The following is a 17,905-nucleotide window of genomic DNA, read 5'->3' on the forward strand; positions in this document are numbered from 1 at the left end:
TGGTGTAGCGAGCGAAGGAATAGGACTCTTATGGAGATGGTTAGATCAATGATGAGTTATTCGAATTACCAAATTCATTTTGGGGATATGCTCGGAAACAGATATGTTCTGAACTTAGTACCTTCTAAATCAGTTTCTTCTACTCCCATAGAATTGTGGAATGGGCGAAAGCCCAGTCTAAGACATATTTGGATTTGGGGTAGTCCAGCACATGTGCTGAAACCAGATGCTGATAAGTTAGAATCTCGTACAGAAGTTCGCGTGTTTGTAGGATATCCCAAAGGAACGAAAGGTGGTTTATTTTATAGTCCTAAAGACCAGAAGGTCATTGTTAGCACCAATGCCCAGTTTTTAGAAGAAGATTATATAATGGATCACAAGCCCAGTAGCAAAGTTGTTTTAGAAGAACTTAGAGAGGACATGTCTACTTCAGTACCAACAGTACAAGATGAAGTACCACAAGAGACTGCAACACGTGTCACACATGATACACAACCATCCTCTCCCTCTCTTCCTCTTGTGGTGGCCGAGCCTCTCTCTCTCCCTTGGAGCTCTTGTGGTGGCCGGATACTACTTGGAGAAGAAGAAGAAGAAGGAGAGAAAGCTAGCATCTCTTGGAGCTTGGTTAGTATTTTGGTTTTTCTCCTTGGTGAAGTTTTCCTTTGTGGCCGAACCTTGCTTGGAGGAGAAGAAGGTGGTTGGTGGTTTCTCATCTCGGTAGATCGTTGCCCACACAACGTCCGAGGTTAGAAGAGGAATACGGTAGAAGATCAAGAGATTTTTCTACAAGGTATAACTAGTAATTTTTATTTCCGCATCATGCTAGTTATTTATGGAAATAATACCAAATACAAGAGGCTTACGTTCTAGAATTTCGAATATGCTGTGTTCTTTTGTTTTTTTTTCCTTGTGATTTGATTGTTCTCTTTGGTTAACCTAAAGTTATTTTAGGAAATTAAATATTAGCTTTCTATAAAAGGTTTTGTTTAGTCGGTGGTGGTTGCTCCCATATCCAAGAAGGCCATGTGCCTCGCCACGTCAGTACTGGGAACCAATTATGGAAACTAATATTTAATGAAATTAATAACTTAAGGAGACTTGGGTCGAACGTGTAAAGTTCGCAAGAGATCCAAGTCAAAACCTAAAAGAACAAATAGATTAAGTTTTGGATCAAACGTGTTAAGTTCCGCAGGCGATCCAAAATTTAATTTAAAAGAACACATGGTAGCTAGGAAAAGGTTCAGACCTTTGTACAAAATTTTTGTACAGTGGAACCTATAGGTTTTCCGAGTAGCAACCAACAATGACATTGTAAGAAGAGGGAGAGTCGACTACCATGAAGTTTGTTGTTCTTGTCCTCCTGAGCGGCTCTTCTCCCAGCGAGGTGGCCAGCCGGATCTGTCCGACCGGCTGAACTTCGTTACCAGTGAACCCATAGAGCGGAGTTGTCATGGGTAGCAGCTCGGCTCGATCAATTTGCAACTGATCGAACGCCTTCTTGAATATGATGTTGATTGAGCTCCCTGTGTCAACAAATACGCGGTGAATTGTGTAATTGGCTATTACTGCTTTGATGAGCAGAGCATCGTCATGGGATACTTCAACTCCTTCCAAGTCCCCGGACCCGAAACTAATTTCGGGTCCTTCCGCTCTTTCTTGGCTACAGCCGACCGCGTGAATCTGGAGCTGCCGGACGCTCGCTTTCCTAGCTCGGTTGGAGTCTCCTCCGGTTGGCCCGCCAGCAATAACGTTGATCTCGCCTCGGGAAGTATTGCTTCTATTTTCCTCTTCCCGAGCGGATGGTCGAGATCGTTCTCTGGACGCTCGGTGATTCTCCTTCCTTGGGGAACGATGCTGATTGGGAGTCTGTTGCTGGGGCCTATCAGCTCGCGTCCGATCGACTTCATGAGTTCTCTGTCGCCTATCGACTGAAGGCGACCGTCGCCCGGCATTCCGGGGCACGGGATGAGCCACGAAGGGAAGACTTCGGCAATCCCTTGTGTTGTGCGTATCCGTCCGGTGGAAGGAGCAGAACATCGGGGTCCATTTCTTCTTTGGCTTGGGCCGGGCGGCAGCTACCTCTTGCACATGAGACCTGGCTTGGGGGGATCGGATTGCCTCAGCCCTTGGTCCTCTAGGCGGCTGATGAGCGGCTTGCTGTTTCCGCTCGGCTGGAGGAGCCCGCTCGGCTGGAGTTTCCTTTTTCCTTGCCGCTTGTGCTTCTTCCACGTTAATGTATTCGTTCGCCCGGTGTAGCATGTGATCATAGTCTCGGGGCGGCTTTCGGATGAGCGATCGGAAGAAATCCCCATCCACTAGGCCTTATGTGAAGGCATTCATCATGGTTTCCGAGGTGGCCGTTGGAATGTCCATCGCCACTTGGTTGAACCGCTGGATGTAAGCTCGAAGCGATTCACGGGCTTCTTGCTTGATGGCGAACAGGCTCACGCTCGTTTTTTGATAGCGCCGACTGCTTGCAAAATGATGGAGGAAGGCCGTTCGGAAGTCCTTGAAGCTTGTGATGGATCCGCCCGGCAGCCTCCGGAACCACCGTTGAGCCGATCCCGAGAGAGTGGTGAGAAAAACTCGGCACTTTACTCCATTTGTGTATTGATGGAGAGTGGCTGTGTTATTGAACTTACCCAGATGATCATCCGGGTCGGTCGTCCCATTATACTCGCCGATCGTCGGAGGCACGTAGTGCTTGGGCAAAGGGTCTTGTAGAATGGCCTCCGAAAATTGGCGATTGATCCGCTCGGGAGATGCGTCCACTCGGGGGCTTTCCCTTTTCTGTTGTCCCGTCTTAGTATTTCATCCGAAGATGATCCCCGCTCTCGATTAGTTGCTACAGCTTCAGGAGTGCGGAAGAGAGCCCGATGGAATGGTACTGTCGTTGGTGGTGCTTCCGCTCGGCCACCAGACGCTGATGTTGCTTGTTGCTCCGGCCGCTCGGCTGTGGCTTTTTGTTTTTGCTCCACTAGCTTGGCGGCCCTCATCTCGATCAGAGCGTCGAGTTCCTCGTTCGAAAGCGTCACCATGTGTTGTCGTCCAGCCTCATCCATTGTTCCCGTTGGGATGCAGGAGCGTTCCCACAGATGGCGCCAAATTGATCCTGTCCGAATCGCCGAACCAAAGGACGCTGGGCACGTGGCGCACTCCTAGTCGATGGTGTAGGCCTCCGTCGGGTCGCACGAATCTCCGGCGAACCTGCACAGAAGTCGGGCCGGGAAGGGGTTCCCGACGGCGACCCTCCGACGCTCAAGTCAGGTAAGCGGACAGTAAAAGGTGGCTCCAAAAATCCAAGAACGCGTGTACCTCCGGCAAAGGAAGAGGCTCTTTATATAGAGCGATGAAAGAACTAATGCACGTCCCCCGGGACGCATACGTGTCCGCAGCCCATACCTCGGTATGTACCTGTCAGAGAGCTTACCTGACACCATACTGCTATAGTTCAATCATGTCTTCGATGGGACAACAGAATACCTTGTTGTAAGACTTAGAGTATGGCCTGGCCATAGGACTTGACGGCTGTCAGAAGATGTTCCTATCCTTCACTCACCGCCCGGCCAGGACGTCCGTCCGGCCGACCGGCGCGAAGAGCGTCGTCCGGATGGCCCTAATTCCCCGTGCCAGCCGGCCGGCGCGCCCATTATGCCCTGCCTTCTCCTAGGCCTTCCGCTCGGTCATTATTTACTGTTTCATTAAGCGTCGGAACCCCGACTCCTGTCAGGGCGTCTTTCCCTATCAAACGTTTACGGGCAGGCCGATCGGCCTGCCCTTTTTCCATGCGTCCGATCGGCTCACCCTTCTTCGACGGACCACCTGGCCCTTTGACCTCCACGTGGCATTGACCCTTCGTTAGGGGGTCCCGAGCTCTTACCACCGGATCAGATGTGACCGCCTCAAACATAATTGTTGGATAGCCATGATCAGCTCATGTGTACTGTGCCCTCCACGTGATTAGACAATTTTTCCAGGCCCAATGCATGCAATCAAGACTTTCTAACATCCTAGAGAAACCGTGCCTTTGTTCATGCATTTCAAGCAAACTAGTGATGTCAGTTACATTGGGTTTTCTTAAGTACTCACTTCTATATATTTGTATCGCATATTGACCAAAGTTGGACAAGCATTCGAGGATAGTTTTTTCACCCATCCACAGGTACTCATTCAATGTTAGAGTATATACTAAAAGTCTAGCTTTTGGTATAAACATTTATCTAGAAATAAGAATCACATTGGTCAAATGTCTACATTTATGATAAATGTAGTTGCTCAATTAATTTATATTGTAGATAACATGGTGTGTGGTGTCACACACAGAAGATCATGTTATCGGTTCCTTATAAATTATAAACAGTAGCTCACGACCAAGATGGAAAGGAACAAACCATTGGAAGGTCGTAGTGTAATTAGGTATTAGTTTATCTTAACTATATAATTACACTAGTACACTTAGAGTGTATTGAGTAGGACCATTTGAGGTCGTTCCTTTTATACTGATTTTATAAAGAAACAAAGACCTCGGTTATTATGAAAGTGTGTGCTCTTAATCCTAATATAATAACAAGCACATATATTTGATATTTATTTCTTTAATTTATCAATGGGTGAGATTTAGTTCGATGAATCAATAAGCCCGATAAGTTAGGAAATGGTATCACTTATAGTGTGTGTTGTTGATTATAGAAGGAAACTGTGTCCTAGAGATACTAGGTTGAGAATGTCTCCAAGAGGAGCTCATAAGGATTGTCATGTTAAACCCTGCAGGTGGACTTAGTCCGACATGACGATAAGGTTGAGTGGTACTACTCTTGGACTAAGATATTAATTAAATGAGTTGTCAGTAACTCACTTAATTAGTGGACATTCGATATCTTAAACACAGGGAGACTAACACACTCATAATAAGAAGGAGCCCAAAAATATAATTTGGGATTGGTGCGGTAGTTCAATAATAGTTCTCTAGTGGAATGAATTATTATTGATAAAATTAAGTTGTGTGTTCGGGGCGAACACGGGATGCTTAATTTTATCGGGAGACCAAAACCAATTCCTCCTCTCGGTCCCTATCGTAGCCTCTTATTTATAGAATACTATACCCACCTATACCCACCTTCTACACCCACCAATAGGGGGCCGGCCAAGCTAGCTTAGGGCCGGCCTAGGTATAAGATTGGGTGGCCGGCCCTAGCTTGAACCCAAGCTAGTGGGGCCGGCCAAATTAAATTAAAAAGGAAATTTAATTTTAATTTTTATTATGTAGAAGATATAATTTATTAAAGAGAATTAAAATTAAAATATCTCTCTTGTAAAAGATCTACAATAGATTAAAGAAAGAGATTAGATCTCTTTCCTTATTTGTAGATTGGTGAGATATTTTATTTTCTCTTTAAAAATTATTCACATGTTGTAAAATTAAAATTATGGAAATTTTTTTTTATCAACCATGAAGAGATTTTTTAAGAGAAATTTTAATTTTAAAATTTCCGGAAACAAATTCGGAAGTTTTAATTGTTGATTGAAACTTGTCCAATTTGTTCTTCATGATATGGCCGGCCACTTGAATTTAATTGGGGAAATTTTATTTTATTTTTCTCAATTAAATCATGTCAAGGAAATTAAGGAAATTTTATTGTAATTAAATTTCCTAATTTGCCTAGGCCAAGGAATATAAAAGAAGAGGTGAGGGTGCCTTCATGAGATACAACCTCTATTATTCCTCTCCCTCTTTTGTTCCTTGGTGTGGCCGGCCATCCTTTCCCTCTCTTCCTCTTGTGGTGGCCGAACCCCTCTCTTTCCTTGGAGCTCTTGTGGTGGCCGGATACTACTTGGAGAAGAAGAAGAAGGAGGAGAGGAAGCGAGCATCTCCTGGAGCTTGGTTAGTGTTTTGATTTTCTTCCTTGGTGAAGCTTCTTTCTTTGTGGCCGAACCTAGCTAGGAGGAGAAGAAGGTGGTTGGTGGTTTCTCATCTCGGAAGATCGTTGCCCACACAACGTCCAAGGTTAGAAGAGGAATACGATAGAAGATCAAGAGGTCTTTTTAGAAGGTATAACTAGTAGTTTTTCTTTTTCCGCATCATACTAGTTATTTTTGGAAATAATACCAAATACAAGAGGCTTACGTTCTAGTATTTCGAATATATTTTTCGATGTTGTGTTCTTTTGTTTTATTTATCCTTGTGATTTGATTGTTCTTTTCGGTTAACCTAAAGTAATTTTAGGAAATTAAATATTAGCTTTCTATAAAAGGTTTTGTCTAGTCGATGGTGGTTGCTCCCATATCCAAGAAGGCCATGTGCCTCGCCACGTCAGTACTGGGAACCAATTATGAAAATTAATATTTAATGGAATTAATAACTTAAGGTGATTTGGGTCGAACGTGTTAAGTTCTGCAGGAGACCCAAGTCAAAACCTAAAAGAACGAATAGATTAAGTTTTGGATCAAACGTGTTAAGTTCCGCAGGCGATCCAAAATTTAATTTAAAAGAACACATGGTAGCTAGGAAAAGGTTCAGATCTTTGTACAAAATTTTTGTACAGTGGAACCTCTAGGTTTTCCGAGTAGCAACCAACATTCAATTGGTCGGTGGAACCTCTATAAGCTAGTTGACGGATAACCGTCGTACATTTCTGAAGTGGTGATTGACCTTTTCTCCTAGCCGCATTTCCCTCCATTTAAAATATCCATTAGGATGATTTTTCAAATTAGTGACTATGCGTAAAAGCAACTCTTTTCTTATTCGGAATCACTGTCGGAACATGTCATCAGTATATACCAGCTCAGCAGAGAAATAATCATTGATATAAGTTGAGTGTGTCCATCTGCACGATCTCTGTTAATTGACCTTTTTCTTTGTGTATTCCTATAATAATCTTGTACGAATTTAGTACTTTAAGTTGATTGTGCACTACCATCATGAATAACACTTCACCGGGGTCTGATATTGTATGACGTTATGTTTTCGGGAAATTGAAAGAGGGGGATATTTAGAAATTAAGGATTGAGGAAATTATGATGACCTCGAGAACTTTATTCACTATAATTTTCGTTGATATTTGGAGGGTTGAACAAATCCCTAAAATAATGACTGGAATTTTTATCCATTTCTCTCTAAATTTTAAGTATGTAATGAGTGTAGAATTGATGAAATAGATGAAAGAAACGATGTATATATAGGGGGAAAATGAGTGTTGCCCAACGTTGGGAAAAAATGAACGTTGATTAACGTTCGATTTTGATTTTTTTTCCAACGTTCGTTTTGATTTTTTTTTGGTCTCCAAAAAAGTCCAAAAATATGAATTAAATTAAAAAATCGTAGCCCACCTTTTGGTAGCCCCACAAAAGTGAAATCACCCGATACAAACTTGTGCCAGTGATTTCTAATCATCCCAGAAATATCCTCTTCAATGGGGGATATTTGAGACGGGGAATATTTGGAGAAATATCTCATCTAAATATCCCCCATTGGAGATGCTCTGAGGGATAGTTTGATACCTTTTATACTTTAACATGTGGAATACATTATTATTATATTTTTGTTCTAACTCTTACAAGTGTTGAAGATCAATACCAACCCGTTAACTGATAAGAATAAAAACATATGGATGAAATATTTTTCTCATTCAATGAATAGAATTTAATAGATAGAAATTAGAATGTGTGGTTTAGAGTATTTCTCTCATTTAATAGATAGGATTTAAGATAGAAATTAAAATGTGTGTTGTTGGAAGTATTTCTCTCATCTAATAGATAGGGATAAAATTTCTTTGTGGATAGAATTTAGTTTTCTGATAACTATGTTGTATCTTGTATGGTGAGTACTATAAATACTCTCCCTTGCATTCATGTTCAATCATCCAACGAAAAATAAAAGTATAGAGTCTTCAAGTTGAAAGTTGCTCTTTATCTTCCTTTTCTTTTCCTCTTTAAAATCGTGAATGATCCTCAAAAGTGTTATAGTGTATTTGAAATGTGAATATAATACAAGTAATTTATTTACTTGTTTATAGTCTAATGTTTCAACAATTGGTATCAGAGCTGAATGATCAGGGATTGTTCTTGGTGGATTTATCTTGAATCGTGAGAAGGTTTATATTGTACAAGGTTGTTAATCAAACTTGTTCGGTATAATCAAAATCTTTTCGACACGATGGGTGACCTTCAAGTAGTAGGAGGAGTCAAGAAGCTCAACAACAAAAACTACAACACGTGGACAATATGTATGGAGTCATACCTACAAGGTCAGGATCTTTGGGAGGTTGTTAGTGGTAGTGAAGCCATGCAACTAGCAGAAGATGTTAATGACATCTTGTGAAAATGGAGAATCAAAGCAAGTAAAGCAATGTTTGCTTTAAAAATCCCAATTGAAGAACAAATGTTGGAGCACATCTGAGATGTCAAAACACCAAAGGAAGTATGGGATACCTTTGCTACACTCTTTTCAAAGAAGAATGATGCAAGATTGCAACTCCTGGAGAATGAGCTACTAGCAATAAGGTAACGTGACAAAATGATTGCCCAATACTTCCACAAGGTAAAGTCGATATGTCGTGAAATTTTAGAATTAGATCCAGCAACTCCTATTGGGGAAACCATGATAAAGACAATAATTATCCATGGTTTAAAACCAGAATATCGAGGATTTGTTGCTGCTATACAAGGATGACCAACACAACCATCGTTTCTTGAGTTTGAAAATTTACTTGTAGGCCAAGAAGCTATGGCTAAGCAAATGGGAGAAGTCTCGCTAAAGGGTGAGGAGGAAGCACTCTCACCAATAAAAGCAAGGGCAACTTGTTACTCAACCGCAAGTGCACGGTTTCGTCGTCAGTAATAAAAAAATATCGTATCCACAGGAATTGGTTATAACCACTAAAGATATCTCAAAGCGAATTAGTTAAACAATCAACTAGGATTTACACATACTAAGAAGTAACTAGAAAATAGAAATAAAAAAGTAATGCAGAAACTAGGTTTTATAAAAGTTCTAGGAGATTTGTTTTTTTTGTGATACTTATCAATGTAATATGATTTTACTAATTATATCCTCAATTGTCATGCATTTGTAAGAAGTCGCTAGTTATCTCTTGCAGAAAACACCGGCAAGGGACTTATATCTACACCTTAAGCAATTAAATAGTCATAATCCCTATGAAGTCCGTTAGTGGGGCAACCCCTGTCACGACGCCTCTCGGTAATACAACATAGAAACACATCACTAATCAATTCACATCTAGATATAAGGAACAACTCATCTATCTATCCCACTTCTTTGTAGATTCTTGCTTCACCCTTCAAGGTGATCTCCAAGATGTCCGTTAACGGGGCAACCTGTCATGACGTCCCTTGGTCATACAATCTAGAGAATTCCTCTACAAGATCCACAAGTAATACAAACATCAAATCAAGAATGGTAATTAGATCCATACACAACAATCCACACAAGGTTGAATTGATACAAAATATAACAACATAATTGCAACAAGAAGTTGGCAAATCCTTGAAATCTTTTATCAATTCACATCACAAATACTCCCTCTATCCTAGAACAAGAAAATCTACTCCATGAAACAAAGGAAAAGATTCAAAGACAAGAAGATCGTAAACATTTCGATCCAAATCAAGAAGATAGAAAAGAAATGCTTATCTAGAGACGACAAGTAATCTTCGGAATCAATCCTTGCTACCGGAGTCGAATCGGGAATGGAAACCTCTTTAGATCACCGCATTGACACCCAAAAGATGGAGAAAAGCCTCCAGATTAAATCCCTCCAAAGGGAGAGCCTTCCCCCTTTCAAAGAGGAAGAACCCCTTCGTATAGAGCAGGGGATTTGGGCGCCACACGACCCGTGTCACGGCTGTGTGGACCTCACACGACCTCGGCTGCTTAGCTCTCGGCCAGAGTCACACGACCGTGTGAGATTCACACGGCGGTGCCATGCTTCGTCTCTGGATGGCTCACATGGTCGTGTGGCACACATGGTCGTGCCAATCTTGGCCTCTGAAAATGTTGCATGGCCGCGTGACACACACGACCTGACAATGCTTGGCCTCCGGAAAGGTTGCACGGCCGTGTAGATCTACACGGTCGTGTTTTGATTCTGCTTCAAAAGTGACACGACCGTGTGAAACCACACGACCATGTCAACCCCCCTCTTCTGCTGATGCTACACACCCGGTCTGCTCCACACGGCCAAGATAATTTTCCTTCCTGTTCCTTTAGCATGGCCATGCGACACACATGACTGGCACTGGCTTCCTTCGTTTGTTGATTAGATTCACCATGAACATCATTTCCTCTCCAAATTTGACTCCTGTAGACAAAAAATACACAAGAGCATATCTCCGAACAAAGAAGAGTAAATATGCTAAAAGTAAAGCAAGGAGTATGAAAATGCATAGATAAAGCATGCATAAAATATAGGAATGTGCGTCAAAACATGCTAAACAAGTGCATAAAACCTACGCACATCACAACTTCAAACGACATGTTGGTGATGGATTTAAAAAGGATGGTGACAAAGTAAAAAATTATCAAGGAAATGAAGTTCATCGTCCAAGGAGAGCCCCATATAATCATGTCAATAATAGAAAGTTTATTGGCAAGTGTTACAACTGTGGGAAGGTGGGCTACATGGCAAAAGATTTCTGGCCAAGAAAAAGTTTGTTCAAAGTAATACTGCTTGCTACCTACAATCCTAAGGAGAATAGCGAAGATGACTGGGATGCTAAAGTCTTGTTCGCTACAGAGGAAAATGAAATAGCTTTTACAATAATGTTAGACAAGATTAACTACAAAAATGATTGGATCGTAGATTCAGGCTGCTCAAATCACATGATAGGTGATAAAGAAAAATTACAAAACTTGTCCGAATATAAGGGAGCTCGTATGGTGGTGACAACCAACAACTCAAGGTTACCAATAGCTCATATTGGTAAGACAATAATTACGCCCCGATATAATTCTAGCCAGGTGTCACTTCAAGATGCCTATCATGTCTCAGGAATGAAGAAAAATTTATTATTTATGGCTCAACTAACATCATCAAGTCATTATGTTCTATTTGGTCCTGAAGATGTAAAGGTATATCAAAATCTCAAAATATCAGAAACACCGACAATGGAGGGGCAACGACTAGAGTCGGTCTACGTGATGTCAGCAGAGTTTGCATATATAGACAAGACAAGGAAAAGTGAAACATCAGACATATGACATATGAGATTAGGTCATGTTAACTATTCCAAGTTAAACATGATGATGAAGAAGTCGATGCTTAAGGGGCTTTCTCAACTAGACATACGAACAGACACGGTATGTGCGGGATGCCAATATGGTAAAGCACATCAATTACCATATCAAGAGTCAAGGTTTAAAGCAAAGGAACCATTAGAGTTAGTCCACTATGATGTATTCAGACCTGTTAAGCAACCATCAATCGGTGGTATGTGGTACATGGTGACATTCATTGATGACTCCTTAAGGTATGTCTGGATCTTATTTATGAAAGAAAAATCTGATATAATTTCCAAGTTTAAAGAGTTCTAACAGTCAATCGAAGAAGAATTGGGAACAAAGATCTGTTGTCTATGCACATACAACGGGGGAGAATATAACTCAAGAGAGTTCTCCCAATACTTAAGAGAAAGTCGAATATACCATCAGTACACATGTGTCAACACACTACAGCAGAATGGTGTAGCAGAAAGAAAGAACCGACATCTTGCAGAAATTTGTCGGAGTCTGCACGACAAAAATGTACCTGGACGATTTTGGGCTGAAGCAATAAGGACTGTAGCTTTTATTATTAACAAACTTCCTCAACCAAGGTTAGAATTCATTTCACCTTTTGAGAAATTATAGAACATAAAACCTACAGTTAGTTACTTTCGAGTATTTGGTTGTGTATGTTATGTATTTGTTTTTGATCACTTACGAACTAAGTTCGACAAGAAAGCTATTAGATGTATCTTTGTGGGATACGATAACCAAAGAAAAGGGTGGAAATGTTGCGATCCAACAAGTGGAAGATGTTACACTTCACGAAATGTAGTGTTCGATGAAGCATCTTCTTGGTGGAACCCAGTTAAGGAGGTGTTGTCAGACTCTAAAGACCTCAAAGACAAATTGTAACAAAAGATGAGAGAGCATACTGTTCAACTTCAATCAAGTTCAGATGAATCACAAGATCCAAATGACAATGATATTGAGCAAAGAGTGACTCAGAGTCCTTGGCAAATCGACATATATCAACAACCAAATGAAGAAGAGAGGCCTAGTGAAATGGAAGAATTAATTCCACAATCTCAACTCCGAAGGTCAATAAAAACATGAAGGTCAAATCCAAAATATGTCAATGCAGTCATAGTTGAAGAAGCAATAGAGCCCGAGATGTTTGAAAAAGCATCGCAAAGTCCTGAGTGGGTGATAGCATGAAAGAAGAGATTGTTGCACTGCAACAAAATCAAACTTGGGATCTTATACCAAAACCAAGAGATGTGAAACCCATTTCTTGCAAGTGGGTTTTCAAAATAAAGCGTCGTCCAGATGGGTCAATCGAGAGGTACAAGGCACGATTGGTAGCTCGTGGCTTCTCTCAATAGTATGGACTAGACTATGATGAAACATTTAGTCCAGTGGTGAAACTTATAACTGTACGAATCCTACTTGCATTTGCAGCCAACAAAGACTAGAATCTATGGCAGATGGGTGTGAAGAACGCTTTTCTTCATTGAGAATTGGATCGGGAAATTTATATGATCCAACCAATAGGTTTTCAGAACCAATATCATCCTGAATATGTGTGTAAGCTATGGAAAACACTTTACAGATTGAAACAAGCACCCAGGGCATGGTATGGTAAAATCGCTGAATTTCTAACTCAAAGTGGTTATTTAGTAACATCTGTATATTTCAGCTTATTTATCAAAACAAATAAAGGAAAATTAGCTATCGTGCTAGTATATGTGGATGACCTAGTCATAACAGGCGATGACAAAGCAGAAATTCTTCAAACGAAGGAGAATTTATCAGTTCAATTTCAAATGAAAGAACTTGGGCAACTTAAGTATTTTCTTGGTTTAGAGATTGATCGCACACAAAGTGGAATATTTCTTTGTCAACAAAAATATTCCGAAGACTTGTTGAAAAAGTTTGGAATGCTCAAATGCAAGCCGATCTCGACACCTATGGAACAAAATGTCAGAATGTGTGCACATGAAGGGAAAAGTTTAGAAGATGCAACTATGTATCAACAATTGATAGGCAGTCTCGTCTACTTAACCTTAACTCGACCTGATATTTCTTATGCAATCAGTGTAATAAGTCAGTATATGCAAAATCCAAATAAGCCTCATTTGGAAGCAGCTCGACGAATACTAAGATATGTAAAGAACACAATTGATTATGACCTTTTGTACAAAAGAAATGAAGACTGCAAGTTAGTTGGCTACTGCGATGCTGACTATGCAGGAGATTATGACACAAGAAGATCAACAACTGGTTATGTATTCAAGCTTGGTTCTGGAACAATCTCGTGGTGTAGCAAGAGACAACCAACTGTATCATTGTCAACCATTGAAGCTGAGTATCGAGCAGCAGCAATGGCAGCTCAAGAGAGCACATGGTTAATACAACTAATGAATAATCTACATCAACCAGTAGACTATGCAATTCCAGTATATTGTGACAATTAATCAGCAATTCGTTTGGCGGAAAATCCAATCTTTCATGCAAGAACTAAGCATGTTGAAGTGCATTATCATTTTATTAGAGAAAAAGTTCTGCAAGGAGAAATTGAGATGAGATAAATCAGTATAGATGATCAAGTTGCGGATGTGTTCACAAAAGGCTTGAGTGCCAACAAATTCAAGATGTTTCGTTATCAACTCAGCATAGTACAAAGGGTTGGTGTTGAGGGGGAGTGTTGAAGATCAATACCAACCCGTTAACGGATAAGAATAAAAACCTATGGATGAGAATAATTTTCTCATTCAATGGATAGAATTTAATAGATAGAAATTAGAATGTGTGGTTTGGAGTATTTCTTTCATTTAATATATAGGATTTAAGATAGAAATTAAAATGTGTGTGGTTGGGAGTATTTATCTCATCTAATAGATAGGGATAAAATTTCTTTGTGGATAGAATTTAGTTTTCTGATAATTATGTATCTTGCATAGTGAGTACTATAAATACTCCCCCCTGTATTCATGTTCAATCATCCAACGAAAAATAAAAGTATAGAGTCTTCAAGTTCAAAGTTGTTCTTCATCTTTCTTTTCTTTTCTTCTCTAAAATTGTGAGTGATCCTCAAAAGTGTTGTAGTGTCTTTGAAGTGTGAATATAATACAAGTAATTTATTTACTTGTTTATAGTCCAATTTTTCAACAAGTTCCATCCTTATTATTCTTAGCCATGTAAAATACTGCAACGGAGGATACAATTTCAGATACTTCACAGTTCGTAACTAGTTTTGCCGATGTGGCTAGTTCTGCCGATATGGATCATTCAGCAGAAAATTTGAATAAATGCGGTGTCTTTTTTACCCGGTTTAGTGTTTTTTCCACCATGAAACTTCTCTTTTTCCAACTATGATAGTTGTGCATCAAATGATCCATAAATGGGGTACATTGGCTATATGTTTCCTTTATTAACTCTATTGTGCTCATCCCTCACAACTGTGGAATGATTTGTCTGTAATTTTTGTTAGATTTAGTGTTTCTTTACAATAGGATTTTCTAGTTGCATAGTTCCTTTTAGTTTGAATGCAGCCTTGTAGTTAATTATCCTATTGGCCTGTATCGCATGAAGAAAGGAAATCATGCCAAAGGATCATCTTTCAGCAAAATAAACATGGAATAAAAGGTACATATCAGTACCGGAGTAAATATAGATGAAAAGTTTAAAAAGAAGCTCATGTTCATCATCTAATTCACTTTAGGACATGTAATTCTGTTGAAATCATTGCTTGTGTTTCAACTGAAAAAGTCTGGAGGATGTCATTTATCAGATTCTAGTTAGTAAGTTAAATCAGGCTGGCCTATGTTGCTGCTGGTCATGGAGAAGTCAAGGGTTAAGAATGCATAAGAAAAATATAAAGACAAGGAGATAACTAACACAGTAGCTAGTTTGATGGGTTAAAACCTGAATTACCTGGTTGAGGTAGAAGAACACTAGTTGATAAGTTTTCTTTTTTCCTTGACATTTGTAGCTATCAAAAGCAGTAATGACTGCTGAATATGCAGGAAAATCACTAAATTAAGCCTAAGGAAATAGTAATTTGAGTTTTGAAGATAATTTGAGTATTTTTGGATTAGAAAATTCAAGTAGTCTTGTTTGTGCAAATCTGGATCATGCTCCATTACTTATTGTTTTCTTGGGAATACATCACTTGGATCCTTAAACATGCAAGCTCAGTAACTTCACTTGTCTAGAAATAGCTCATTGATTCCCAAGGTATTTATGTAACTATAATCAATATTTAACTGAATGTGGCATCATAGAATGCCTTCTGGCGCTCAGAGATGCTCAAGGCCATGAGTATGCAAGATCTTCATTTTTGTGAAGTATTTTGTTAAATTTTTATACGAAGATGAATAGTCAAGAGTGAAACAGAGCATTTGATTTATGGTTTGTTTGTTGCTTTAGCTCTTTCTTGTGAGCTCTGGTTTGAATGCGACTGCACATAGCAGCCCGATCGGTTCCACTTGGATTAGCTAGTGATTTGCTCAAGAAAACGAGAAAATTTGTTGCTCAAGAAAAATATCTTGCTCTAGGTCAGAAAGCTTGTTGCTCCAGTCTTCTTTGCTTATGGCTCAAGCGATGGTTTCTTGTTGCTCAAGAAAGCTTTCTTGTTGAGCATGGTTGACACTTCATATAAGGAGAGTGGTTCTTGATCAAGGAGAGATTGTAAAAAGAAATTTCAAAAAGAGTTTTTGAGCAATGAGAGATTTCAAAGAGAATAGATCCTTCCACTTGATTCTCCCGTTTCTTCATCTTCTTTCTCTTTGTTGTGCATTCCTTCACTTGGCAGACACCCCTGATAGCGTTCAAAGTACATGTTAAGTTCGTCACAAGTCACAACAACATGTGTTAGATTGTGATGGTGGTTTCACTGTTTTATCTTGGAAAATAGACGTCTAACGTGACCTCATAACATTGTTGGAGAGGACAAATTTATTTTAAGGAAACTGCATCATTACACGCCCAAATCAGAGTAGGATTTGAGTTGCTCGAGGAATAAAGACGTTAAGTCATGTAGCGATGTAGTCTTCTTAAAATAGATTCGTCCTCTCCGATATTACTACGAGATTACGCTGAACATCTGTTTCCCAAAATAAAATAGTAAAACAACATTTCAACACCTAAGACAGGTTGTCATGGCGAATTGAACATGTAACTGAATACCATCAAAGGTGTGAGCAATGATTGCATGAAACAGAGAAAGAAGAAGAAACTAGAAAATAAAGATGAAAGAACTCTTTTGTTTGAAATCTCTCCTTCTCAAGAACAACTCAAATTTCTCCTTACAATCTCTATTTGCTCAAGAACCACTCCCCTCGTTATATGGAGTGCTAATCTTGCTCAACAATAATTTTTCTTGGACAACCAGAAACCTTAAACAATAAGCAAAGAAGACTTGAGCAAAAGGCTTGTATCTTACATGAGATGTACTTTGGTCTCTATGGCCCCCGTAAATGTCATATATCAAATACCTGAGCTTTTTAAATCTGAACTGTTTGTACATATTTGTACAAGTCTGTTTCCTTTGTTCGTTTTTTCTACTATTTGAAGGTTGTAAACTTGTTGTTTTTTTTTTGCTATTTGAACATTATCAATGGTCATTTGAACTAGTTATTTTGCCTTCTGTTTTATTTGTTTAGATACAATTAGATAATAATAGTAAAAAAAATATCTTTTGTTTTTATATCCAAGTTGTTTTTTCATTAATTATGCTTATGTTTTTCTAAAATACTTTATCTCTGTCCGTTCCTTCAAATTTTAATTAAAGTTTAGTTGGCAATAAAAAATTAGATGATATATATATGATTTTAAAATCTTTATAATATATTTTGATACGAAATGGAAATGTTAGAAAATGATTATACAAAATTATTTCTAAATGTCCGTAAATAAAAAATAGAGCTCTCTTATACATAAAAAATCATGGTTAATTGGAAAAGTCACAATATTTAAAGGAAAATTATATGGTGTTTATTATCTTAAACCGTTTTAATTATTTCAAAAGATAATTACTGAAAATTTTGAAAATATTGGAAATTATAATAAAACCCGTGGCTATTTTTGTAATTTGATGTTGGACAGTAAACCCTAATCCTGAGTCTGTTCCTCGCCCGCTCTCTATATATTAATGTCGACCTCCAACTATTCTTCATACGCCGCCCGTTCTTCTAACCAGGTACGTTTCCTTTTTCCTTCTTCCTCTTTTTCATTTTTAGATCGAAGTAGAGGCCGTGATGTGCATTACCTACCTATTATATGAGATCGGAGCCTTCTCTCCTCTCTGATTAAGCAACGAACCAATGGATCCTTCTGAGCCTCTTCTTTATTTTTTTTTCTTTTATTTTATAAGGTTTTTTTTTCAAGTCGCCCTCGATGTGATGATTTCTCTTCTCGGAAATTTTTTCATGTCGATCTTACAATGAATCAGACTACAACTATCTGATCGACGGCGACAGTCAAGCTTTTGTTTTTTGTTTTGTTTTGTTGGTGTTTTTGTTCTTTGACGGATTGATGAACTGTGCGCAATAAGCCGATGCTCTGGACTGCAGGAGGAAGGAAGCATGGTATGGCGCACAGAGATCAAACTAAAAGGGTCATCATGTCTGCTCGCATTGATACCTTCGGGATTTGATCTCGCGGGCCTGGATTCGACCCACATTG

The 17,905-nt window shown here is 39.2% G+C and overlaps 1 protein-coding gene and 3 non-coding genes across 4 annotated transcripts; all 4 read left to right on the plus strand.

The window, feature by feature from the left end:
• The first annotated feature begins 11,254 nt into the window (after positions 1–11,254).
• Positions 11,255–13,695, plus strand: LOC121980058 (uncharacterized mitochondrial protein AtMg00810-like). The gene is made up of 3 exons (XM_042532027.1): positions 11,255–11,484; positions 12,680–12,772; positions 12,831–13,695. Exons 1-3 carry the CDS (start codon positions 11,255–11,257, stop codon positions 13,693–13,695), a joined length of 1,188 nt encoding a protein of 395 aa, XP_042387961.1.
• A 3,771-nt stretch (positions 13,696–17,466) lies between these two features.
• On the plus strand, positions 17,467–17,565 carry LOC121983638. The gene has a single exon (XR_006112659.1). It is a non-coding gene; the product is annotated as a small nucleolar RNA R41 (small nucleolar RNA).
• A 47-nt stretch (positions 17,566–17,612) lies between these two features.
• Positions 17,613–17,693, plus strand: LOC121983642. Its single transcript, XR_006112663.1, has one exon. It is a non-coding gene; the product is annotated as a small nucleolar RNA Z155 (small nucleolar RNA).
• A 99-nt stretch (positions 17,694–17,792) lies between these two features.
• On the plus strand, positions 17,793–17,905 carry LOC121983655. The gene has a single exon (XR_006112676.1). It is a non-coding gene; the product is annotated as a small nucleolar RNA snoR100 (small nucleolar RNA).

The sequence above is a fragment of the Zingiber officinale genome, chromosome 5A, assembly GCF_018446385.1.
Source record: "Zingiber officinale cultivar Zhangliang chromosome 5A, Zo_v1.1, whole genome shotgun sequence".
NCBI classification, from domain to species: domain Eukaryota; kingdom Viridiplantae; phylum Streptophyta; class Magnoliopsida; order Zingiberales; family Zingiberaceae; genus Zingiber; species Zingiber officinale.